Source organism: Drosophila simulans, chromosome 2R (genome assembly GCF_016746395.2).
Source record: "Drosophila simulans strain w501 chromosome 2R, Prin_Dsim_3.1, whole genome shotgun sequence".
NCBI classification, from domain to species: Eukaryota; Metazoa; Arthropoda; class Insecta; order Diptera; family Drosophilidae; genus Drosophila; species Drosophila simulans.
In genome coordinates, this window is record NC_052521.2 from 19,969,797 (window position 1) to 19,994,000 (window position 24,204).

Consider the following 24,204-nt stretch of genomic DNA (forward strand, 5'->3'; position numbering starts at 1 on the left):
GATGGCAGCAATTACCAATACTCGATACCAAAAAGTGTACCAGCAATCAGCCAAACATTCATACAACACACAAAACACGAGTTTCGCTGGTGTGCGTGAAGGGAAAATTAGATAAAACACCTACGAAACGCTGAATATGCCACAGTCTGCAGGGAAAGCGCGCGCCGTGTAAATCGAATCGAAACGGAAACAAAGCCCCGAAAACGGTGGAAAAAGGAAAAGCGGAAAGCGTCGGAAAAGCGAAGTGTGTGTTTAGTGCAAAGCTGACTTGTGCTTTGGCCCACAGCAGGGTCAAGACACATCCTTCGGGACGCATCCTGTCGAGTTCAGTGTACCCAAGTGCAGTGCAGTCCATGAATAATGCAAAGATCGGTTTTAAATCCACGTGAAGTGCAATCCTGTCTGTTAAGTCGAAGATATATATAACTAGGCAATTAGTTTAAGACCCCGACTAATTGGCATTGACATTTTCATAGCCCGTTTGGGAAGTATAAAAATTTGGGTCCGTCTTCCCCATTTTCGGGGAGCAGGAGTGACGAAAAACCTTGAAAGCCACTCACGCAGCTCTCCGCGGAAAGTGTGTCAAGTGGTTCTTAAAATTTTGACCACACGCAAGTGCGTAGGAGTAGAATTACTCATCCATTGGGAGCACGTGCTGTCTTTGCCTCAAGGACCTTTGGGCAGGACGCTCTGACCTGTGCCTCCTTTCCATACAATGGGGCTAACTTTTTGATTGTGCCCATTTCGATAATATGGGCATTCGAATTGGAAAATCGATTCGCGGCTAATTGGTTTGTTTTCATCGCGGCTCTTTTTGGGCACTAGTCCTGCAGCAGGCAATGTCCTGGCAGAGTGCACAGCGAGTGGAGCGCATTAGAAGTCCTGGCCAATTGTAAAACAAATAAATAAACCATAAAACTCACATGTGAGCAACACAGGTTGTGACTGCAAGCACGCCCCCAAGCCACGATTTTCCCACCTTTTCCCGGACTTTCCATTCAATATTCACACACGCAAGGACCTCACCAGCTCCCCATTTGTCCAGCTCACCGGCTGTCCAGCTGAGCAGGTGCAGTTGTCCACTCAGACGTCGTTGAACTCGACAGGGCAGCGGTTCATCCTGTGCTCGGCCCGTGCCATTTTCAAACCAAAAGGTCTCTTTGCAGTGCCAAGTGAATACATTTAATCCATGAATCACGACTGGGGCGATGTGCAGAGTCGCGGACTCTAGTGATTCCCCAGCCGAAATTAAATAACAAATTCCCAAGGAGGATTGCAAAAAACACAAACATGCCTCCCAAGAGACGAAGGAGATTCCAGGGACTCTACTACCATTCATCGCCGCCCAAAGGTGAGTGTGCAGTGAATACATTTACATATTCATATGCGTCCATCCTAATTGAGGGAAATTGTGGTGACAACACGCCAAGCCGAAGGCGATGAGAAGTTTCTGTAGTTTTTGTGGCCAAAATTTGCATATTGCGTGCCGTTGAGGGTGTCAGCTCAACAAGTTACAATGCCACGGGATCCTGTGCGGTTGATTGCCACATTAAGTGGCAACCACTAATGCGCCATTTCCGTGGCACTTTCGAGCAGTTTTTATTGCCACTCAAGCCGAGTGTGTGTGTGCGTTGGTGTGTGCGCCTGGGAAATGGAATGGAAATTTAATGATTCACCGCGGCCAACTAATTCACATGTCACTGCTGGAAAGGTAGTAGAACAATTCCTCAAGGTGTCCGACCAAAAATAGTCGGAGTAGAAGACCTTGACACATCAATTATGTGGGTGAAAAGGCCAACAAGTATATGGTAATTTTCCGGCTAACAATTTTCCGAGCAAGACAAAGCATTTTCATGGAAAATCCTGAAAGTATTCTTTTTTAAATTGCTTTGAATTCACGGAGGGACTAAGGTATTTCCACGACTAAGAGAATTTTTCGCGAGTAAACCAAAAAGTATGCTACAACAATTGCAGCGAATTTTCTCACGAAAATCTAGTCAGAGATAATGAAAAGACCTTGGCTCAAAGGCTACAAAATAAAATAAAATAGAATTGGAAAATTCCTGAAGAAAAACTAAGCTGTAGTATCGAAATTGTTTGGAATTCTTCCCCAAGGAATGCTAATCAAGTTTGAATCAGACAAATGGAAATTCTATTTTCACATATTTGCTTAGGTGGAACTCTAATGAAAATGTTGACTTTTTGCTTTATATAAGCCAAACAAACACACACACACACACTTTGGGTTATTTATTCATGTCAGAAGTTGGAAGTGCGCGAACAGGACGCAATTATTCCTCCTTGCGACCCTTTGCTTTTGACCACAGCAACAGAGACCCGAATTCAACACCTTTCGACCTGGCCAAGAATTAGTTTGCCAACGTGGCTCAAGCTGGCCAGACGCAAAAAGTACAAACAGGTTAGAAAGCAATCAGAAGAAAGTAGTCAACGGAGTGTAGCGTCACTACAATTGTCACACTCACAATTTAATACCTTTTGGAGAGTCAAGCAATGGAATCTAAAGCCAGGATGTCTAATCCCTTTGCAGTGATGCCCATGAATGGACAGGCGGGTGGCCAAAATATACGCAAGCGTCGGGACAACGAAGGTGCGTATTTGAATGGACTTCGATGGCGGTGCATTTCGATTTCCGCATCCAGGTGTTCGATTTCCACGATTGCTCCACTAAATCATTCAGCGGGTGGGCGATCTAATATGCTGATACGACGACCTGCGGGGCGTTACCCACTTTTGCACTGCGAAAAAGTTTGGCGCCGACCTTGGGGCATTTCAAGTTGGCGAAAACTTTTCGCCGGCGGAAATTGTCTCAAGTTTCCACTAATGCCACTTTAAGCGAGCCGAAGTCGGAGTCACAAACCTGAACACTCATTGCATTTATTTTCGTTTTAATTTAGTTTTCAGTTCTTTTTCGGCTTCTTGGCTGCTTTTTCGGCAAATTGCATGCAAGCACGAACGAGGGCGAAAATGAATTGGAAATCGCAATCGGGTCGCGGGGGTGGGGCTGCGAAAATTAATTTCCACGTTTTCAATTTCCATTTCTCGACTAATAGATTTCTCGGTGAAGTTATCCACCATCAGGATCTGGATTCACGAGAAGGACATCGGCAAGTTGACGCGTATTTTGTGGGGGGGCCAGGGCAACCGCCTGTGCCAACAGGCCAGCAACAATGGTCGAGTGAAGCGCTTCCTGGCCGCCGTTCCCCATGTCATGGTGAGGAAGTCATCCGCGTAACCTCCGGCTCCTGTTTCACTTCCGTTCCTCCGCACAGAATGCCATCAAAGATCTGCACCAGGCGGTCATCGACAACAATCTGGAGACCGTGCAGGCGCAGCTGGAGCCACCGGTGCCCAGTGCGCTGGTCACCTGCAAGGACGGCAATGGCTTGAACATCATTCACAAGGCGGCCGGACTGGGCCACACCAAGCTGCTGGAGTACCTGGTGGGCATTTGGCCCGAGGGCGCCCATGAGACGGACATCACCGGAAAGACGCCGCTCCACTGGGCCGCCAGTGCCAAGAACAACATGCGATGCTACACCCTGCTCACCCAAGCGGGCTGCGACGAGGAGGCCGTCGATTATGTGAGTTTGTGGGAAGGTTACCTTGATTTGGTAGTAGCTTCCTGTAAATATATCCTAGTTATCCTGGTAAATCTGAAAGTAAGGTTTGATCCTTTTGGACTTCTCAGTAATAGCCGTAATTTGGTTTTGACATATACAATATCCACTGAATATAGCTTAAGAGTGGGTGCAGATGTTGCTTTGTGGTCGGTCGGCAATTAAAATGATTCATTGGGGCAATTTCAGAAAATGAAGACCCCCTCATACTATCGCCACAAGCCGCACGAAATCGAGCGCGCCTTCCTGGTTTATGTGCCGGATGCACCTCGCGTCTCCCCCGACAGCGCCACCGATTGGGAGGCCTTGTGCGATGAGGGTGGAGTGGACAACGGAGCGGGCGGCGATGCCAGCTCCAAGGTGAGTGGGTGTCTCTTTGCTATGGGTAACCCATTTCCACCTGCTCCTTCTGCTTTCGCCATTAGAAACTGGACATCAAGGTGCCGCCGTCTGTGAATGGCCGCAAATCGCTGGACGACAGCCTTGAGAACACCTCGGAGCTGGACACCAACGACGGGTAAGTGGGTGGATGGCTGACTGGGTGGCTAGGTGCTTGGTTGGTGGGTCTTAGACCCCAAGATTAGGCTTACGCTTGCCTGCCTTTTGCTGGCAAAATGCTGCGCTGCCCTTTTGATTTGTGTTTGTGGTGTGTGTTATGTATGGGGCATGGCTTTGAGAGAGAATTTTTTGCATTTTGAAACCGCAGTACGAGTGCCAATGAGGATGACGATCTGTCCAAGGCGGATGCGGAGCCGGAAGCGGAAGTCGCCTCGCCATTGCAGCGCCGACCGGAAACGCCGGCCACCTTCAACACGATCAATGGTGAAGGCGATGGCGAAGACAGCGAGGTCGAGGTAAGTCACCCCGCCTCTTTCCGTATAATTTTTCATATTTTTCGTATCGCTTTCGATGGTTAGCGGCTTGCTTGCACACTTTGAGAATGGCTTTCGGTGTTAGCAACTTAATTAATTAGCTTTTTGGGGGCTGGAGACACTGTGAAAGTAAGCCATTGTCGGCTCCCGCCTTTTCCCTTCACTATTCTCTCGCCGTCGGCACTTGCGCTTTTTGTTTAGAGCCCAGATAAAGCATTTCCTGCTGTACATATAGGCTGAGATCGAAGGACCGTAGAGCGAAACTGTTGAATCACTTCGAAAGCAATCAGTCGACAATTGTTTACTTTTACAGAATATTCGAAGAGCTGTAAGCGCGGATGGAGGCGGAGAGGCAGAGGAAAACGGAGTTGGGCAGGACGAAGGAGGCGGAGGAGATGCGGTAATTGTGGAGAATGGCGGAGTTCACGAGGAGGCTCCGGAGGAGGATCAGCCAACGGAGCCCGAGGACGTGGGACAACCCGAGGAGCCTGCTACTGAGAGTGAGCTTGATGGAAACAAAAAGACTGAAGTGGAGCCAGAGGAGCCGGTGGAACAGGTGGAGCAGGTGGTGCAGGCGGAGCAGGTGGAGCATGAGGCCCATGAGGAGCAGGAGACAGTGGATGAGCCGGAGAGCAACGCTGAGGATGAAGCGGATCCGGAAGTGGCCACCATGTCCGTAGAAGAAAGGGAACCAGAGTCGGAGAACGATAACGATGACGACGATGAGGTACAGATGGGCGTGCTCTAAGTGTCCTCAAACGTTTTGTAGTTTATTCACGTTTGTTGTGTGTGCCGTTTGCTCAACCCATTTACCCCTCTTCAATGTGAACCTCTAAAATGAAACGCAAAAACTCAAAAAAAAAAAACAGAATTTGAAAAGTAATATACCAATCTGCTGCAGCCAGGCACTCAAATTCCATTCATTCCAATTTGTTTTACCACTGCAAGAGCCACAGCAACAGCAACAACTTCAGCCGCAACCCAATCAGCAGCAAAATGCGAAACTTTAGCAATCAACTTCAACATAAGCCCGCTTAGATAATGAAATAACCGAAACCGAAGCAAAAATTCTTGATATATCTCTATACATATACATATATATATTTTGTAAAGCAAGTGTTATGTTCTCTTCTTTCCAATAACAATATATCTAGCCGTAGGCATTATAGTAACAGTAACCAATTAAAAATGGAAAGCAAAACCTGCAACTTGTGTCTTTTGTTTATCGTTTTTCTATTGCACCCGAGACCTGCCCAACAATCCGTGTGTTTGTTTCAATTTCCGTTTCCGCATCCGTTGTTTCCCTTTCAGTTTCACTTCAGTGTGTTATTGCCTTAGATCGAATCAATGCCAGTGTCTGCCCCCAATTTGTGCTTATCGATTGCCTGAAATCAGCAGCTGTTTACCCACAGATAGACTTTATAATAATGCACTCATTCAGACCGCCGTACATTTGAACCGAAATAGTACATATGTGCAGGCCAAGTCGGTCGTTTTCACTTTCGAACGGCCGACATTTCGACGGGGAGACGGAGAATCGGACGGAGACTCTGAGGTTGAGTCGGGTGCGGAGTCGGTTCTCAACTGTCAGAGGCATCCAGTTGTTGGTGGATCCGAATGGGAACTGAACATGCAAACGTCAAAACAGTTGCAGGCATTAGATATGTGATATGTGATATATGGCAAATATACCTTATATATATAATCGTTGCATTCCCTCGAGTTAGTGGTGGGAGGTTCTTATGGCAGCTATAATGACTATTTCCAGCTGCATTTCAATAAAGACGGGGAAACGTGGCGTATGCGTGATATTGCGTATACGCTACGTGGACTCTGTAACAAGTTAATTTGGATTGCTCGGTCTGATTGAAGGGCTTAAATTGCATAATTGTAGGAATATTCCTAACTATAGGTATACATTTAGTGGGCTCAGAACTGGCATTGTCACCTGTAGCAGCACTTAGTCCCTGTAAAAATTAACGTATCCTGTTCAATGTTTTTATGTCTCTTCGCACTTTGTAGCCATGTCCAAGTCACTGTCACAACCATATAAACATGAAATCTTAAGTGGTGAAATAACTTTAAACAGGATGTAATAGCTTCGGACAGCAAGGGAAGCAATCCACAGGAGGGTCAGCAACCAGGAGGCGGAGCACAGCCACCGGAGGACGACGGCAATGAGTCCCTCACATCAGCAATGGCCATTGAGGGCTTCGTGCACGGTGCACCCGAGGATTATACAGTTCAGTCTCAAACTGCAGTTGATGAAGTATACAATGCTATCCCTATCTTTCTATTTGTCTATCTATCGCCCTTTGTTGCTGGCTCACCAGGCTTCTTTTGGGTTCGCACCTAAGTCACTCATAAAGCAAACCATCGAGTTCTTTATATGCCCAGAACCATTTCCAGTCCATCACCCTTAGCGCTTTCAATGATGCACTTTGTTGTCCTGGCGAGACAATCGTGTTCATCCTCTTATTGGACACCTGCTTACTGTTTTCCGTAGGATGAGCGCATTAAGCGCATTGTGGAGTCCGGAGACTTGGAGCAGCTGGCCGAGATTGTGCTGAATGGCGAGGGCGGCAGCTTGGTGGGCCTGAAGTCGCCAGAACCGGAAATACAGGCCTTTCTCAACAACGTGCCCAGCTATATGGTAAGCGAGCCGAAAGGTTCCTTTCGAAAAGGAAGGAAGGCGCACTAATTACGCCTTGCATCATGTTTTCACTCTGGCAGGAGAAAATACATCGCGTGCACGACGCGGCACGTGACGGAGGTTTGCTGGCACTGCAGCAGGCTCTGGATCGCCGGAAGTTTGCCATTGCAAAGAACGACATATCGCCCAACGGCTCCACGCCCTTGCACGTGGCCGTCCTCTTTGGCCACACGGGTAAGTCGCGTCCACTCCGCCCGGATTCTATTTATATGATTGGTTCACCCCTATTCCCGACTTAGACATCGTTCGGTACTTGGCGTCCCGCTTTCCGGAGACCATGACAATTACGGATAATGACGGACGCACGCCGCTTCATTACGCAGCCACAATTAAGGACAACGGCCATTTCTACAACATGCTCCTGCAATTGGGCGCCAATCCCAAGTCACTGGACAAGGTAAGTTAAAATGATGAGGGGTGCTTGTGTAAGAGTATGTGACACATACGATGGAATTACTTTAATCGCGCTTGTAAAGTTGTCTAAGAATTTTAAATCGTATAATTTGATTTTTGAGGCAAGAAGTCCTATAATGCCTATAATCACTGGGAATTTGTGTTAAATATAGATTTTATCTGAGACTCCTCCTATTATTTTGGTAGTATTCTAAAGTTAGCTTAAATTCTTATATACATATTTTCCATGGGAGTGCTAATTACCCAATTAATTCAATAGAGTCCCCAAATTACGCTAATAATAAATAACGTAAAAATATAATACAATACCTTAGAAGCAAGAAAAACAACAACGTTCAGTTTCGAGTTTGTTGGGAACAAGTGCAGCTGTAGTCGGCCAATAGCATTAGAAATGTCAAATGAAAATTGTTTTAAAATTGCTGCCCACTGCCACAACCGAAATCGAAAGTGGGCCAAGGCCCAACTGATTGGCCCTCTTGACTTTCAAATGTCTGCAGCAGTGGGAATCAATATGCCATACATAAGGGATTAGGCCGATGTAAATAATGAACGGAGTTTGATTTAAAATTCAATAACCAAACACACGCAGCTGGGCCACTCGGCCGAGTTTTACCTGGACAAGGACAAGGCGAAAAACATTCTCAACTACACCGAGCTGCTGAATATTTTCGGGGCGGAGGAGCTGGAGAACCAGTTGCTCAATGACCAGGGTAAGGACACCGGGGGCCGTGAGCCACCGGCAGCTGTTCCAGCGCTCCAACTTGACCGTTCACCAGGCACCACCAACCACATCAAGTCCAGCACCCACCCACCCATGCCACCCGTTCCAGATAGCGCTATGCCATGCCGCTTTGCTTTGCCCGTGGCTTTAGTGGCGTTTTGTTTTCACACTCGCTTTCGCTGCCCACACACGAACACACACGCACACCGAGGGTAAACCGAAATAATTAAATACATTTGTTTGCCAAGTCAAACAGTCGGAGTGGGAGTGAGAGTGGACGGGGGTATCGGGGACTATAAACTGCGGCCCAGGGGCTAACCGAACTCGGCGCGAGCTTTGGCCAAGTCAGTCATCGATTTTCGGTCGCACCGTGCACACACTGCGTATACGTGTTGGATATCCGTGTTCGGTTGCCCGTTTGAAATGGAGGGAAATCGCAATGAATTTTTCAACGAAATCATTGGCAATATTGATGAAATATTCGGTATGTAGGCAAAACGCACCATCTCGCCCAGCACCAGCGCCTTTTTTCTTGATCACCCACCCCGGCAATCCTTTCATCCGTATCCGTCATGGTCTCGGTGTTCGTATATGCATCTGTGTCTCTGTCTACGCTTTGGTGTGTTACTGTTTGTGTGTGTGTTGATTGATAACCGTCCAACCCAAAACAAATAAATTATCATCTATGCTGCTCCGGATAACCATGAGCAGTTCCCGACGATCTGCACAGTGCCCGGCGGGAGCTGCAGGATGGCGAGATCTCAAGGACCTTGGAGCGCTGCTTTAGCGTCATTTCGGAATCGGGTAAATTGCTGAGCGGCACTACGGCATCGGCTCTGTCCCATCGAAAGCCACTGAGTGCATCCTCGCTGCAACTTTCGGTGACCAGCTATCTGAGTAGATTCCTCAAGCGTGGTGTCTACGATAAGATCAAGCGCCGGCAGACCCGACTCGATCACAATCTCTTCGATGTCCTGTGGCCAGCGATGCGTAAAACATCGAAGGCGCGCCACTTGGAGGAGGACATCAACTGCGGGATTATAGCACCAGACTTCGATGTGTTTGTGGTGTTCCAAGAGTTCCTGGTGCCGTTGATTAAGGATATGCATTGCCTGAGCATTGATGCTGATTTCAAACCGCAGCCTCGATTGGCCTATTTTCCCATGGACAATGGGGAAAGGCTCAACACGGCGGCTTTCGTATTCGACGATGAGTCGCTGCTGGTCACCCGCTGTTTGGTGGAAGTCTCCAGGAATCTGGATCAGTTGGAGCTACCCCTGAACCTTACCATTGGCCAATTGGAGCAAGCGGAACGCCTGATGATGAGTAAGATATTTACCACACACTTTGCGGATGCCATTGGCGAAACGGATTCGGGAAACTATTACACCATGACCGAACTCTTGGAACCCGACTCGGAGGTGACGATGATGCTCAGTAGCCTCGGTCTGATGATTCCTCTCTTAGATACCAAGGATCTGGTACAGGCTGCCGAGTCCACAGCCTTCAATGGAGCTCTTTGGCCATACGGCAGGGGAGTCTTTGTCAATTCAGCCAACAATTTGGCTGTGTGGCTCAATTGCCAGGAGCACTTGAGGATAATCTCCACGAGCAGCAGCAAAGAGCCAGCGGATATGGGAGCTGCTTACACGAGAGTGGGAAGAGCCATAACCTACCTGGAAACCCAACTGCATTTCAAGGAGAGCTACCTCCTGGGTTACCTTCAGTCCAGACCCAGTTACTTGGGCACCGGACTCAAGATGACCACCATAGTGAAGCTAACCAATCTGATGAAGGAGATGGACAACCTGCGGCACTTGTGCTCGGTGCGGGGATTGAGTATGGTGACCAATCGGCTTTCAAAACTCACCGTGCGCCTTGTCAATATGCAGAGCATGGGCGTGGTGGAGTACGTCCTTTTCCAGGACTACTGCACTGCTGTCACCAATATCCTGTCGCTAGAGAAGGACATGTCGCTGACGAACTCCAAGCACATCGCCACCATGCTGGTAAAGATCTTCAAGCGCAAGAAGAACAGCATCGTGGATCGCAACTAGAAGAAAGCACTAGATTCCAGCTCAATGTACATACCAAATAAAACAATACCTCCGCACATTAAATCCCTAATACATATGCTAAATTTGACTGATACCTGCCACGAGCCCTCATCTCAAATCTCCTCCGCTTTCGCTGCGTTTAAGGTTAATCCGCAATCGTAAGTTCCGCTTTGAGTTACACCTACATAGTCGTATCCGTATCCGTGTCTTGCCCGAAGACTGTGAACTTGTCACGATTACAATATGATTTGCAAAGTCTCTTGAGTTCAACCATCGGCATCCTCATCTTCGTTTGTTTACTCCCCTTCCGGCCAAAAAATGCTCCCCTCTCGCTTTGTGTACATAGATTACTGGGACTCGATCCACTGAGTGTGACTGAAGATATCCTGGGCCATTGGAGTGACTAATTAAGCTTGTTTTCCACACAGGTCAGGCGCAGCCAGTGAGCTTTCAGGCCAATCCAATCTTCAAGACGGAGCAGGGAAAATACCTTGCTGATTGTAAGTATTTAGGAAACGCTGTTGTTTGTCCAGATCCAATTTAAAGTTTAGTTTAGCTTATCTATTATGTAGTTAATAAAAAAGGATCATCACTTGATTAATACTCTTTCTCGCAATCAGCTCTCGCAGATCCTTTGATCAAGGCCCTCACTGAAATAGCCAACAAGAGACCCAGAGATCCCGTTGCCTATCTGACCAACTACCTGCAGCACTTCATGGGCGACCGCAAGCCAATGACCGAGGTCCAAGTTCACTCGGGGAGCAGCAAGGCCAGTACCAGTTCCACCTCCACCCTGGCATTGGCCAAGTCGAATGCCAGCTCGAACCAAAGATTGGGCAACACCCGCAACGGTCCTGGTCCCACCAATGCCGATCTCATCGAGCTGGATGCTCGATCCGTAGCCGAGGAGGAGGATGCGGAAGGAGCTCTGGCTGTGCAGCACATGGAGGAGCGGGATGAGCATGGCCAAAGTATGCTCCACTTCGCATGTGCCCGCTCCCATCGGAGGGGAGCTCTCTACACTCTGATTGAGGAGTCGGGTATTGACATCACCTACCGGGATGAGCTATATCGAACTGCTAGAGATGTCTCGCTCCAAGCGAATCAACCGAACAATGCGGCCGAGATCGATCGATATGTCATGGCACAAGCAGTTATTGGTAGGTTACACCAAACATTATCCTTCCTCTTAACTAACTGCGTATAAACCATATTTTCCCAAACCAGGCGACGTCGAACCTTTCGAACAACTCGCTCTGCAAGGCTACGATCACATCCTGGACATCGAAGACGAAAATGGTCAGTCTATAATAGATGTGGTGCAGTCCCGACAGAACGCTGCTCTTGGAGAGTTCCTGGCCAACCTTAGGGGATTGGAGGAAACTCGCGAAGAGCTGCATCAAATGATCAGGGAAAACAACATGGAGCGAGTGGTTGAGTTGACCAATGTTGCCAATGCCAAGTGGTTGATAAGAACCAAGAATTATTATGGTAAGATTGGACTTTTAAAGTTAGAAAGATTTTCTTGAACTTATCCCAATAAACATCAGGTCGAACCGCCCTGCACATAGCTGTGCTGAAGGAGTCCGAGGAAATGGTTCAGCACATGGTGAAAATCTGTCCCGAAGCCTTGAAGATCCCAGATAACGTAGGAACCCTTACCTAAACTAATGCCTTAACTTTAGTATCTAAACATGGTCAATTTCCAGTTGGAACGCACTGTTCTGCATTACGCCATGGGCACCAATGCGCTGGAGAGTGTAAGTCGGATACTGATTCAGAACGGGGCCAAGCGAACCGCCAAGGATCTCAAAGGACGACAGCCAAGCTATTACTTCATCAACAAAGCGGACATACTACGCCTGCAGGAGGAGGAGGAGGAGAGCCGTTGAGAGATCGGATTAAGCAATATGTATAGTATAGATCAATAAAGTACAAGTATATAGAAATCGGCTTGTACAGTCGCTTGTACTCTGTAAAAGTTATAACTGAACCAGTCTGCTTGGCACTATGCAGATTGGGATTTCCGGGCATGTTCGACGGCAGATATTGAAATATAAACAATATACATAGGCGCTATCCGTTGAAGATGAAGTGTGTGGAAAGGTTTCCGATAAGGTGCTTGTTCATGGCGCCCAGGCTGAATGGAACACTTTCGCTATCAGTCGAGGTGCTTCACACTTTATTATCTGATTCCATGGGGGGACGGGGTTGAAAGTCTGGGCCACTAGTCTGAAGGATCCCACGGGCAAGCATGATCCAGATAATTGGCATTGCCATTGGCCGACGATAAGATATAACTTAAGCCTCGGCCACTGAAGAGGCTCAGCTGATAACGCGCCACTGACTGACAACAGTCGGCTCTTGGAAATCAATGACGTCTTCGAAGTTCTGTGACTGCTTGGAGGGGCCCTTCCCTTTTCATGCGTATCGCATCCGGATTTCAAGCGCTGTACCACCCACCACCCACCGACTGACACTATCAGTGGTCCGTAGTGGAACCGCTATCGTCATTCCAATTCAAAGTAGCGTTTTCATTGTTGCCCTCTTCCTTATCAATATCGTATTTGCAAAGTGCCCTGATTTGGTGTCCATTAAACGGGTATCACTTGAAAACTGACGGCGGGTTCGATTAGCTCTCCAATGAAATGGGAGGTGTTAACCGAGCTGGCTGCAGGTTAGGAGTTGAGTTTAATTTCGATCTCTAGCGGGTGCGGTTCAATATAAGCAGTGCGCGAATATGACGGCGGAAACGAATACGGGTTAGTGAAGGGTCCTTAGAGGATCCTTTTGGATCCTTGAAGAAATAAACTTGAAGCGGCTTTTTTGCTAATTTACTTCTATCACTTTCCTACTTTAATTTGCTTATTTATTATGAAACAAATACTTTTAAGCACTTAAGTTCCTTACGATTCTAAGTGGTAACTGAATCTCAATAAAATATTCTTAAGTGGAAATCATTTAGTCTATTTATAAAATCTTTTAAGTGCTTTATCAGATCATAAAGTCTTTGATTTAAGTGGTTTCTGAGCAGGTGGACTACTTTCCCCAGACAAATATATGGAGGAAGTGAAAAACAAAACAGCAGACCGATAAGGATTGTTTTGGACAAAGAAGTTCAGTAGTGGGGAGTTCCAGGCCCACTTAAGTGTGTTACTTATGCAATTTATTTCTGCCTTAATAGGTCCGATGATCGGCCAACGTCATTTGCAGACCTTCCTCCTCTTTCTGTCGATTGTGGTTAACTATATGGCCAAGTTTAATGCTGGAGTTGCGGTTGTGGCAATGACTAATGCGGAGAATACTAACCCAAACTTTCCAGTAAGTTTGAAGAGGCACCTTCCGAAATCTCTTAACTGATTTCGTTAATTTTTATAGGAGTACGATTGGAACGAAATGGAGCGATCCTACATCCTGTCCAGCTTCTTTTGGGGCTACATACTGACACAGTTCATGGGCGGATGGCTGTGCCGACGCTATGGTGCAAGGATAACGATGTTCGTGTCCACCATTGGGTCAGCCCTGCTGGTTGTGCTGATCCCATGGTGTGTTTCCTGGGGCGGCTGGCAAGCGTATTGTGGCATTCGCATGTCCATGGGTCTGTTCCAGGGCTTCCTGTTCCCCTGCATTCACGCCCACCTGGCGAACTGGTGTCCTGTGAAGGAGCGAAACCGGCTGGGAGCCTTGGCCAACACGGGTATTGATTGCGGCACCTTGGTGGCCATGTTTGCGAGTGGATTATTGGCAGCCTCGAGCATCGGCTGGCCCGGCATCTTCTACGTATCCTGCGGTGTGGGCGTTTTATGGTGCATCGTCTGGTGGATTTTCGGAGCCAACCAACCCAGGGAATCCAAGTTCATTGGCGAAGCGGAACTAAACTACATTGAGACTTCGATCAACTCCAGTCGCAAGGCGGAGGAGGCAGAGCTGAAGGCCACTGGACCCATTCCAGTGCCCTGGAAGGCAATTTGGACTTCAGTTCCGTTCTGGGCCTTGATGGTCACTAGGTGCTGTCAGTCCTGGGGATATTCCACGCTCCAGACCGAAATGCCAGCTTACATGAACGGTGTCCTTTTGATGGACATGAAGAGCAATGCTCTTTACTCCGCCCTACCATATTTAACCTCTTGGGTTATGGCCTTTGTCTACCTAATCATCGCGGATATCCTGCTGACCAGAGGCATCATGTCCATCACTGGGATTCGAAAGAGTGTGAATTCGATAGCGTTCTTTGTGCCCGCTGCAGCTCTGATCGGAGTAAGTTTCTTGGACAGTACCCAGAAGACCCTGGCCGTTGTGCTGATGTGCGCCAATGTGGGAATCAACGCTGGTTCCACCATTGGTAGTACCATAAACACCATCGACTTGTCACCCAATCACGCTGGCATCCTTATGGGAATTGTTAATACTGCGTCTAACATTGTGCCCATTTTGACGCCCCTTCTTGTGGGAATCATCGTCAAGGATGATGTGAGTATAAATGGAGATCCCCCACAGAGCAAATGAATCAACTGTCGTCTGAATCTTTTCGTTAACAGCACGATCGAGAGCAGTGGCAAATTGTGTTCATTATATCCGCCATCATCTTCTGTGTGGGCAACATTGTCTACTTAGCTTTTGGTCAGATGGTTAATCAGCCCTGGGACGCACCCGACTTTATGGATAAGCAACGATCCTCCAATCTTCAAGAGGTGGGACATTCCAAGGCTCTGGAAGCACAGCGAAGTGAGCAAGTGGAGGAAGCGAAGCGCAATGAAAGTGAGGGTATCAAGGATAACTGAGCAGCAAGGACAAAATTTGATGTCATAGGATAACTAATTATTCTGTACCTCGAAATCACCCAGGAATTTTAGTCACGGCTGGTCCGAAGTAGCTTTAAATAAGTCAATTGTGTTCCCAATGAGTACTTTAAGGTGTAAATATATATATATACGTAAATAATCCCATGACCTTGTCGACTTACCTTTCGGAAACAGGCCCACTAAGGCATCATGTCAACTGTTTATCAATGAACACTGATTACTATAAGAACTTCGGAGTACTGATCGTAAATAAGCAATTGACGTGTGTGTTATGGAAAAATAAGATCGATCGCTTCTCCAATTAATTTGACATGTGTTTCAACTACCATTGAAGTTTCAACTAATTTGATGTCTGATAAGAGGGCAAGGCGTATGAAGTGTTTTCTGTTGATAAGTACGTGGGAATATTGTTGCCAGTGAAAGTATACTATAGCACAATATGATTATGACCTTTGAGTTGGCTAGCTACTCAGACTTGAAGCTGGGCTTTCCCAGATGCCACAGCTACAGATACCACCTAATCAAGCTAACGCCCACATTGAGCTAGGTCAGTTTTTCTCAAGATTATAAAGTTGATTATGAGTTGGTGATTAGTGTGTGTTGAATTAAATATATCAACGGGTGGTAGTGGATTTCGTCTATCTACAAATTTGATTTACTAATCATGGACTAAGAAATGGCATTCCTACTTTTGCCATGATCTTAATCGCGTGCCACATTCTCTTAAGAATCCGCATGAACTCTTTGTGTTAATACGCACGCGTTTGAGCCTTATCACAGGATAATCAGCCTGATTAGCTAGCTAGAAGTTGATAAACAACTCGTACGATTGAAATCGCGGTAGGGTGCGGTTGACTCGAGTTCAATTCCATTCTATTCTGCCATTTCGGAGGCAGAAGCTCAATTTTCCATCAACACTACAAGGATGACAGCTGAAATAAATAAAGGTATGGCAAAAATATATTCGTTTGGATTCGGGTAAGTTCATGATTTTCATTTTTCTTTTAACGTTCGCCTAATGTAAGCTGTTCGAAGTAAAATATGGACTTTAATCGGTAGTACTTGGGGGAGGTCCATTAATAAACCAAACCTTTGACCCCTTGTGATTTATTTAACTTTTTTGCTGACTAGTTTGAACCAAAAGCTAACGAGTTTTCCTAATAACTACAGGACCCCTACTGGGAATGCGACACATTCAAACCCTGTTGATTTTTTTCAACATCACGTGCTTGTACATCGGTCGACTGAATGTGGGAGTATCCGTAGTGGCGATGACGAATGCCGATTCTACTAATCCGGATTTTCCAGTAAGAGTTTTAATACTTCAGTCAATCATCACTTTCATCACTTTATTTCTCAGGAATACGATTGGACTTTGACCCAGAAGTCGTATATATTATCCAGCTTCTTTTGGGGATACATCATCACCCAGTTCCTGGGCGGATATTTGTGCAAGCGCTATGGAGTCAAGAGTGTCATGCTCTGGGGCTCCTTAGCATCGGGTATCTTCAGTGCTTTGACTCCGCTCTTCATAGGATTTGGTGGATGGCAAGCCTACTGCGGCATTCGAGTCCTGATGGGATGTGCCCAGGGCCTGATTTTTCCCTGCATCCATCAGCACTTGGCCAGATGGTCACCGCCGGCGGAGAGGAATCGCCTGGGAGCCCTCAGTCACACTGGAATTGAGTGTGGCAACGTGTGTGCCATGTTCTTCAGTGGAATGATAGCCAAAAGTGCAATTGGCTGGCCAGGAATATCGTATGTCTCTGCAGGATTAGCCTTCGCCTGGTGTGCGTTTTGGTTCGTTTTCGCTGCTGACAATGCAGCGGAATCTCGTTACATAACCCAAGAAGAACTGCACTATATCGAATCGTCACTGACGCACAATGAAAACTATCACAAAACAGTCATTCCCGTTCCCTGGATGGCAATATGGACCTCGGCACCGTTTTTTGCTCTTATGGTGGCGCGTTGCTGCGAGACCTGGGGTCTGAGCACCCTGCAGGCCCAGATCCCAACGTACATGAACGGTGTTCTGGACATGGACATGAAAAGCAATGCATTCTTTTCGGCGTTACCATTTCTGGCCATGTGGATTATGTCGTATGTGTACCTGATAACCGCCGATGTTCTGCTCGCCGGAAACAGGCTGAGTTTAACGGCCCTCAGGAAGACCTTCAACTCGTTGGCCTTCTGGATTCCTTGTGCCACTTTGATTGGAATCGGGTTTCTGGATCAGGAACAAAAGAACCTGGCCATTGCTTTGATGACTATCAGTGTAGGTTTCAACAGTGGAGCAACAATCGGAAGTTCCTTGAACACTATAGATCTATCCCCGAATCATGCGAGTATTCTTATGGGTATTGTGAATACGGCTGCGAATGTAGTGCCTATAGTAACCCCTCTGGTAGTTGGAGTTATTGTTCACGAAGACGTAAGTTTAGACTATTATGGTTTATAATAAAGTAATCATACTATTTTTCTTTCAGAAAAACCGTGCTGAGTGGCAGATAGTGTTTATTATTGCGGCAGTAATTTTCTTTGTCGGAAACTGTGTGTTCCTGTTTTATGGAACGGCTGTTTCACAACCCTGGGATGCTGAAGATTACCTCACAGTAAAGGTACCAGAGCTAGCTATATCTCCAGCTATCCAAGAAGCTGGTAAAGGTGTTGATGGACCTTCTAAGAAGTCCTTGATATAAAAGTTCCAGTAGACCGATAGCACTTAAGCCTCCAGTTAACATAGGTACTATTTAAAATAAGAAATCAATAAAAATAATTTAAGTATTATTATTAAACTGACTTAATGAATTTCATTTCGTTTCTTCATTAAACTTAAATATTTGATTAATATTTAGAAAGGTACAACATTTATTTTAAGAATTTTTAATTTTTAATAAAATTGTTAAATTCGCACGCTGCACGACCTTATCACCTGACGTCGAATTAGATTAGGCAAATTCGGCTTATCGGCTAATTCAACTTAAATTTTAATCCATATTATGTTCGTGGGCTCACTCAACTTTCCACAGTGATTCCGTGCGGTCGTTTGAAAGAAATAAGGAAGTGTTTTGTTGACCAAATCGAAAATGACGGCCGAGACAAACAAAGGTGTGTGAAAGGAAATCCTTCGGTTCGGATAAGAGTTTGTGAATGAAATGACACCACACGAACTTGACACAGTTGGAAAACCCTTCACGGAGCAGACCTTGCACTCCGTCCGAAAAATTGAGTTCTGGGCTTTCCGCACGCGCATTGAGTGGTCATAAATTACTCCAATAATGGCGCGATAAGCGAGTCTCAAGAGCAATTCAGATTTATTTACCCTAATGTTTGTAGACAGGAAGTAGCAGCGATAATACCAGTTCGTTTTGTTATTGCAGGACCCGTTCTGGGAATGCGGCATGTCCAGGCGCTACTGATCTTCCTCAACATAACTACCATATTCATAGGCCGCCTAAATGTTGGTGTGTCTGTGGTGGCAATGACCAATGCGGCAACTACGAACCCGGACTTTCCGGTAAGAGTATGGATCCTATTAAGAAAATGCCACTTAGATTCTATCCTAGGAATACGATTGGACGGAGGCGGAGAAGTCATACATATTCTCCAGTTTCTTTTGGGGCTACATATTGACCCAATTTCTTGGAGGCTATCTCTGCAAGCGCTTTGGAGTCAAAGGTGTAATGTTTTGGGGCGTCTTTGTATCTGGTGTCTGCAGTGCATTGACCCCGCTCTTCATCGGATTTGGCGGATGGAAGGCCTACTGTGGAATTCGCGTGATTATGGGCTTGGCACAGGGAATGGTTTTTCCCTGTATTCATCACCACTTGGCCAAATGGTCACCTCCGGCGGAACGAAATCGGTTGGGTGCTCTCAGTCACACTGGGATGGACTGCGGCAATGTAAGTGCCATGTTCTTGAGCGGAATGATAGCCAAAAGTGCCATTGGCTGGCCAGGAATATCGTATGTCTCCGCAGGATTAGCTTTTGCCTGGTGTGCGTTTTGGTTCGTTTTTGGTGCTGACAATGCAGTGGAATCTCGTTACATAAGCAAGGAAGAACTCCACTACATCGAATCGTCCCTGAAGCACAGTGAGGGGTATCACAAAACCGTCATTCCCGTTCCCTGGATGGCGATTTGGACCTCGGCACCGTTTCTTGCTCTTACGCTGACACGTTGTTGCGCGACCTGGGGTCTGAGCACCCTGCAGGCCCAGATCCCAACGTATATGAACGGGGTTCTGGACTTGGACATGAAAAGCAATGCATTCTTTTCGGCGTTACCATTTCTGGCAATGTGGATTATGTCGTATGTGTACCTGATAACCGCCGATGTTCTGCTCGCCGGAAACAGGCTGAGTTTAACGGCCCTCAGAAAGACCTTCAACTCGTTGGCCTTCTGGATTCCTTGTGCCACTTTGATTGGAATCGGATTTCTAGATCAGGAACAAAAGAACCTTGCCATTGCTTTGATGACCATCAGTGTCGGTATTAACAGTGGAGCAACAATCGGAAGCTCATTGAACACTATAGATTTATCCCCGAATCATGCGAGTATTCTCATGGGAATTTTGAATACGGCTGCCACTGTAGTGCCTATAGTAACCCCTTTGGTAGTTGGAGTTATCGTTCATGAAGACATAAGTTTAAGTTTATAAAAAATAAGCACCTCTTGATGAGATTAAAAGTGGTGACTATTGCACCTCAGCATACAACAGTTCTGATATCAACCGTCCACTGTGATAAATAAGTATAAATAAGATGACATTCTGTTTATTGTTTCAGAATAACCGTGCTGAGTGGCAGATAGTGTTCATTATTGCGGCAGTACTTTTCTTTGTCGGAAACTCCGTGTTCCTATATTTTGGAACGGCTGTTTCACAACCCTGGGATGCTGAAGACTACCTCACAGTAAAGGTACCAGAGCTAGCTATATCTCCAGCTATCCATGAAGCTGGTAAAGGTATTGATGGACCTTCGGAGAAGTCCTTAATATAAAAGATCGACAGCATTTATGCATCCAGTAAGCATAGGATCTATTTTTAATAACAAAACAATCAAAAACATTTAGATTGTTATTATTAAATTAAATAAGATATAAGATCTAAGTCAGTAAAGTTCGTTTCTTTATTAAACGTATAAGTAAAAATATGTGTTTGAATTAAAATGCTTCAGCGATATGTCCTTATCAAAAGTCGTCAGAAATTACCAAAGGTGTGGCCATAAATCACTCCAATTATGGTATGATAGGAACTACTCTTGATAATACCAATAGATTTGGAAACGCCACACGTCCAGGCACTGCTGTTCTAAACAACCTCGTTTAATAGTAGAAAAGGAACTGCAGGTAAGAAATTTGCATCAAGAGGAATGATTAAAGGTCCACAACCTTGGCTACTTTCTTGACTAATTAACCTGATGTCCGAAATCCCCACCCATCCGAAAAGGAATTCTCGATATGGCCATGAAAAAGCAATGCATTCTTTTTGGCGCTAACATTTTAGGCCATGTTGCTTATGTGGCATCTATATTTTACCGAATCGGGCCAGAATCCTTACGAGGATTGTGGAAATGGATATTTTTATAATGATTTATTGATTGATTTACAACATCCGAACTAATAACACATTAACTCGCTTGTAAAGGTACAACCTTTTTTTAATGACGCTTTTTTTTCAATGGTTAAATTCGCCCGCTGAATGACCTTATCACCTGACGTCGTATCAGATAAGCAAAATTTGGCTTATCGGCTAATTCAATTTGGATTTAAATCCACTCTATGTTCGTGTTCTCACTCACTTAACTTCCCACAGTGATTCCGATCGGTCGTTTGAAAGAAGTGAGGAAGTGTTTTGTTGACCAAATCGAAAATGACGGCCGAGACAAACAAAAGTGTGTGAAAGGAAATCTTCGGTTCGGATAAGAGTTTGTGAATGAAATGACACCACACGATCTTGACACAGTTGGAAAACCCTTCCGGAGCAGACCTTGCACTCCGTCCGAAAAATTGAGTTCTGGGCTTTCCGCACGCGCATTGAGTGGTCATAAATTACTCCAATAATGGCGCGATAAGCGAGTCTCAAGAGCAATTCAGATTTATTTACCCTACTGTTTGTAGACAGGAAGTAGCAGCGATAATACCAGTTCGTTTTGTTATTGCAGGACCCGTTCTGGGAATGCGGCATGTCCAGGCGCTACTGATCTTCCTCAACATAACCACCGTATTCATAGGCCGCCTAAATGTGGGTGTGTCTGTGGTGGCAATGACCAATGCGGAAACTACGAACCCGGACTTTCCGGTAAGAATACGGATCCTATCAAGAAAATACCCCTTAGCTCACTGCTTCTCTACTAGGAATACGACTGGACGGAGGCGGAGAAGTCGTACATTCTCTCCAGTTTCTTTTGGGGCTACATCCTAACCCAATTTCTTGGAGGCTATCTCTGCAAGCGCTTTGGAGTCAAGAGTGTAATGTTTTGGGGTGTCTTTGGATCTGGTGTCTGCAGTGCATTGACGCCGCTCTTCATCGAATTTGGAGAATGGCAGGCCTACTGTGGAATTCGAGTGCTAATGGGATTGGCCCAGGGAGTGGTATTCCCATGCATTCATCAGCACCTGGCTAAATGGTCACCTCCGGAGGAAAGAAATCGGTTGGGAGCTCTGAGTCACACTGGAATCGAGTGCGGCAATGTGAGTGCCATGTTCCTGAGCGGAATGATAGCCAAGAGCTCCCTGGGATGGCCCGGAATCTCATATGTCTCGGCTGGAGTGGCCTTCTTTTGGTGTGCATTATGGTTCGTCTTCGCTGCCAACCATCCCACGGAATCTCGTTTCATAGGAGAGAACGAACTGCTCTATATTGAGTCGTCTCTAAAGCACAATGAGTCATACCACGCTACCATCATCCCCATTCCCTGGAAGGCAATTTGGACGTCGGCACCATTCCTGGCCCTGCTCATAGTACGATGCTGTGAGAACTGGGGACTTAGCACTCTGCAGGCCGAGATCCCATCCTACATGAACGGAGTCCTCGACATGGACATGAAGAGCAATGCGTTCTTTTCGGCACTCCCATTCTTGGCCATGTGGTGCATGTCGTATATTTACCTTATCGTAGCCGATGTGCTCTTGGGCAAGAACTCGGTTTCCTTGACGGTTTTGAGGAAGACCTACAACTCCATTGCCTTCTGGATTCCTGCTGCCACTTTGGTGGGCATTGGCTTCCTAGACAAGGATCAAAAGAACTTCGCGATTGCTCTGATGACCATCAGTGTGGGCGTGAATAGTGCTCAAACCATTGGCAGTGTTCTAAACACAATTGATCTGTCGAAAAATCACGCTAGTATTCTCATGGGAATTGTAAATACAGCTGCGAATTTTGTGCCCATAGCCACTCCTTTAGTGGTTGGATGGATTGTAGAGGAAAATGTGAGTGCTTACAAAAGTTGGCTAGAAGTAAAGATTTTTAATAGCTTTTCGTGTCCTTTCCTTCCAGTCTGATCGCTCCCAATGGCAGATCGTATTCATCATTGCCTCCGTCATCTTCTTTGTGGGCAACTGCATTTACCTGGTGTTTGGCACGGCCGTAACTCAGCCCTGGGATGCCGAGGACTTTCTCCAGACACAGAACCCGGAACTTGCCAATGGACCACCTATGCAGGCGTTATCCTTTCCAATTAACGAAAATTCCAAAGAGAAAATGGATAGTAAAAGCCATTAATTCTTAACCCGCATTTATTTTTTAGACTAGTCTGGAAAACCAAATTTACATTTTAGCATTTGGGTTATATTTGTTCACTTTGGTGGTCTACACATCACAACTTGGTAGAAAGATAGCTATAGCACTATTCTTTTATCTATAACTGGCACTCAAATTGAATTATTCTTGAGATTTTAAAATGGCCATTGAGGGCGACATCACTTAATATTTTTAATTATAAGTCCGCAGTCTCAAGAGCTAGTCAGCTTTTCGTGTTTTGCTTGTTCAACTAAATAGACATATTCTTGTGTTTATAATTCTCTTAGTTATCGTTGTTAGTAGACTTAATTACAGACCATTTAGTTCTGCAGTTCATTGTTAAGTTTGCAAAGACCTATAAATATCATCTTACGAATAACGATCTCGTCATTGCACTTCATGCCATATGATTTGTGATAAAAAAATGGCAATGGCCACAGTATCACTAAATGGTACACACCTTTACGGTTTGTCTTGAACAAAAATTTAAGGCGTGACCTATATTTGTCACATTTTGAGTGACTGACTCATCGTTCAGAATGAAGGAAAACCCAGTTTCCAATTCTTCCGCCAAGATTTGCGAGAACCTTTCAAAGCTCTGGTATCCCTGAGCAGATAACTAAAGCTCTTCTGGTAATCTCAAATGGAGCCTACTCAGCTTTGGCTCATAACCCACTCAAGCAAGGGGAATCACTCGAGATTGTAATGGCCAGGCGAGGAATTGGCTGAGATTAGAGTTTTCTTTAAATTAATAAAGTTCAATAAATTGACAGAAACATTATAAATACTTTGGCCGTGTGGCGGCTCGGTGTACAGTATCGATTAGTTGATTATTTATTTAACTGGTAGCATCGCTTATCAGTTGCGTTCCATTGTTTCGACCAGATTGCGGCCATAAAGAATACTATGCCAAAAAATAAATAAACTCATTCATTTATGGCGGCTCTTTCGGTTGGCCCAAGTGCTGGTGCTGAGCAGAGTTGCCTCTTTCCGCTTTCCGTTTGAAGCTTTCAGGGGATCGGATTTAATTTTTCTACGGCTTCAGGCCCGGCGAGCAAAAACTTCTGTTGATAATCGTGCCATAAATCTTTTGGGCAAATAAACACGTCTCTGGCCAAAGTGGAGTGTTGGGTGGGAGTGCTTGTTTTCTAGCCACCGCTTTGTGTAAATCCATCAATATTTGCCGATAATACGTAGGAACATATGCATATGCTTTCTCAACCCGCCAGCGGATCGTACTACAAT

General features: G+C 45.8%; 5 protein-coding genes and 1 long non-coding RNA gene across 16 annotated transcripts; 5 read left to right on the top strand and 1 right to left on the bottom strand.

Annotated features, from left to right (window-relative positions):
* Positions 1–137: 137 nt before the first annotated feature.
* On the top strand, positions 138–12,364 carry LOC6735763. 11 transcript variants are annotated; one of them, XM_016168761.3, is made up of 18 exons: positions 1,099–1,351; positions 2,549–2,608; positions 3,072–3,232; positions 3,291–3,602; positions 3,828–3,998; positions 4,064–4,155; positions 4,345–4,492; positions 4,824–5,237; positions 6,600–6,779; positions 7,017–7,163; positions 7,244–7,397; positions 7,463–7,620; positions 8,227–8,347; positions 10,844–10,915; positions 11,036–11,575; positions 11,643–11,906; positions 11,966–12,063; positions 12,125–12,364. In XM_016168761.3, the coding sequence occupies exons 1-18, from the start codon at positions 1,291–1,293 to the stop codon at positions 12,305–12,307; spliced, it is 3,336 nt and encodes a 1,111-aa protein (XP_016029140.1). In that variant the 5' UTR covers positions 1,099–1,290; the 3' UTR covers positions 12,308–12,364. The 11 variants fall into 11 exon arrangements, 3 of the variants coding, with proteins under 3 accessions (XP_016029139.1, XP_016029140.1, XP_016029137.1); XR_005543561.2 differs by lacking the exons at positions 11,036–11,575; positions 11,643–11,906; positions 11,966–12,063; positions 12,125–12,364 and adding exons at positions 138–244; positions 9,070–10,573 and having other exon boundaries at positions 1,167–1,351; positions 10,844–10,921; XR_005543560.2 differs by lacking the exons at positions 11,643–11,906; positions 11,966–12,063; positions 12,125–12,364 and adding an exon at positions 9,070–10,573 and having other exon boundaries at positions 1,079–1,351; positions 11,036–11,101.
* On the bottom strand, positions 5,588–6,132 carry LOC120284368. Its single transcript, XR_005543566.1, has 2 exons — positions 5,962–6,132; positions 5,588–5,895 (listed from the first exon to the last, which is right to left on the bottom strand). It is a non-coding gene; the product is annotated as an uncharacterized LOC120284368 (long non-coding RNA).
* A 653-nt stretch (positions 12,365–13,017) lies between the features above and the next one.
* Positions 13,018–15,522, top strand: LOC6735767 (putative inorganic phosphate cotransporter). Its single transcript, XM_002082644.4, has 4 exons — positions 13,018–13,177; positions 13,600–13,736; positions 13,794–14,885; positions 14,954–15,522. Exons 1-4 carry the CDS (start codon positions 13,156–13,158, stop codon positions 15,194–15,196), a joined length of 1,494 nt encoding a protein of 497 aa, XP_002082680.1. The 5' UTR covers positions 13,018–13,155; the 3' UTR covers positions 15,197–15,522.
* A 780-nt stretch (positions 15,523–16,302) lies between these two features.
* LOC27207769 (putative inorganic phosphate cotransporter) lies at positions 16,303–17,931 on the top strand. Its single transcript, XM_039292914.1, is given in 3 exon segments — positions 16,303–16,524; positions 16,578–17,671; positions 17,673–17,931. Coding segments are annotated over 3 exon segments (1,476 nt in total). The 5' UTR covers positions 16,303–16,401.
* A 300-nt stretch (positions 17,932–18,231) lies between these two features.
* LOC6735768 (putative inorganic phosphate cotransporter) lies at positions 18,232–20,357 on the top strand. The gene is made up of 4 exons (XM_016168762.2): positions 18,232–18,328; positions 18,601–18,737; positions 18,787–19,860; positions 20,006–20,357. The coding sequence occupies exons 1-4, from the start codon at positions 18,307–18,309 to the stop codon at positions 20,216–20,218; spliced, it is 1,446 nt and encodes a 481-aa protein (XP_016029142.1). The 5' UTR covers positions 18,232–18,306; the 3' UTR covers positions 20,219–20,357.
* Positions 20,358–21,002: 645 nt separating this feature from the next.
* On the top strand, positions 21,003–22,956 carry LOC6735769 (putative inorganic phosphate cotransporter). Its single transcript, XM_002082646.3, has 4 exons — positions 21,003–21,112; positions 21,383–21,519; positions 21,576–22,649; positions 22,717–22,956. The coding sequence occupies exons 1-4, from the start codon at positions 21,091–21,093 to the stop codon at positions 22,939–22,941; spliced, it is 1,458 nt and encodes a 485-aa protein (XP_002082682.1). The 5' UTR covers positions 21,003–21,090; the 3' UTR covers positions 22,942–22,956.
* Positions 22,957–24,204: the final 1,248 nt, after the last annotated feature.

What these genes read in the sequence shown, in the direction of transcription:
- LOC6735763 (XM_016168761.3), top strand. Translation starts at nt 1,291, where the DNA reads ATGCCTCCCAAGAGACGAAGGAGATTCCAGGGACTCTACTACCATTCA. An exon ending in ACAACGTGCCCAGCTATATG is followed by an intron (nt 7,164 to 7,243) that starts GTAAGCGAGCCG and finishes TCACTCTGGCAG; the next exon opens with GAGAAAATACATCGCGTGCA. An exon ending in CGTCCTCTTTGGCCACACGG is followed by an intron (nt 7,398 to 7,462) that starts GTAAGTCGCGTC and finishes TTCCCGACTTAG; the next exon opens with ACATCGTTCGGTACTTGGCG.
- LOC6735768 (XM_016168762.2), top strand. Translation starts at nt 18,307, where the DNA reads ATGACGGCCGAGACAAACAAAG. An exon ending in GACGGCCGAGACAAACAAAG is followed by an intron (nt 18,329 to 18,600) that starts GTGTGTGAAAGG and finishes TTGTTATTGCAG; the next exon opens with GACCCGTTCTGGGAATGCGG. An exon ending in CTACGAACCCGGACTTTCCG is followed by an intron (nt 18,738 to 18,786) that starts GTAAGAGTATGG and finishes ATTCTATCCTAG; the next exon opens with GAATACGATTGGACGGAGGC.
- LOC6735767 (XM_002082644.4), top strand. Translation starts at nt 13,156, where the DNA reads ATGACGGCGGAAACGAATACGG. An exon ending in GACGGCGGAAACGAATACGG is followed by an intron (nt 13,178 to 13,599) that starts GTTAGTGAAGGG and finishes CTGCCTTAATAG; the next exon opens with GTCCGATGATCGGCCAACGT. An exon ending in ATACTAACCCAAACTTTCCA is followed by an intron (nt 13,737 to 13,793) that starts GTAAGTTTGAAG and finishes TAATTTTTATAG; the next exon opens with GAGTACGATTGGAACGAAAT.
- LOC6735769 (XM_002082646.3), top strand. Translation starts at nt 21,091, where the DNA reads ATGACGGCCGAGACAAACAAAA. An exon ending in GACGGCCGAGACAAACAAAA is followed by an intron (nt 21,113 to 21,382) that starts GTGTGTGAAAGG and finishes TTGTTATTGCAG; the next exon opens with GACCCGTTCTGGGAATGCGG. An exon ending in CTACGAACCCGGACTTTCCG is followed by an intron (nt 21,520 to 21,575) that starts GTAAGAATACGG and finishes CTTCTCTACTAG; the next exon opens with GAATACGACTGGACGGAGGC.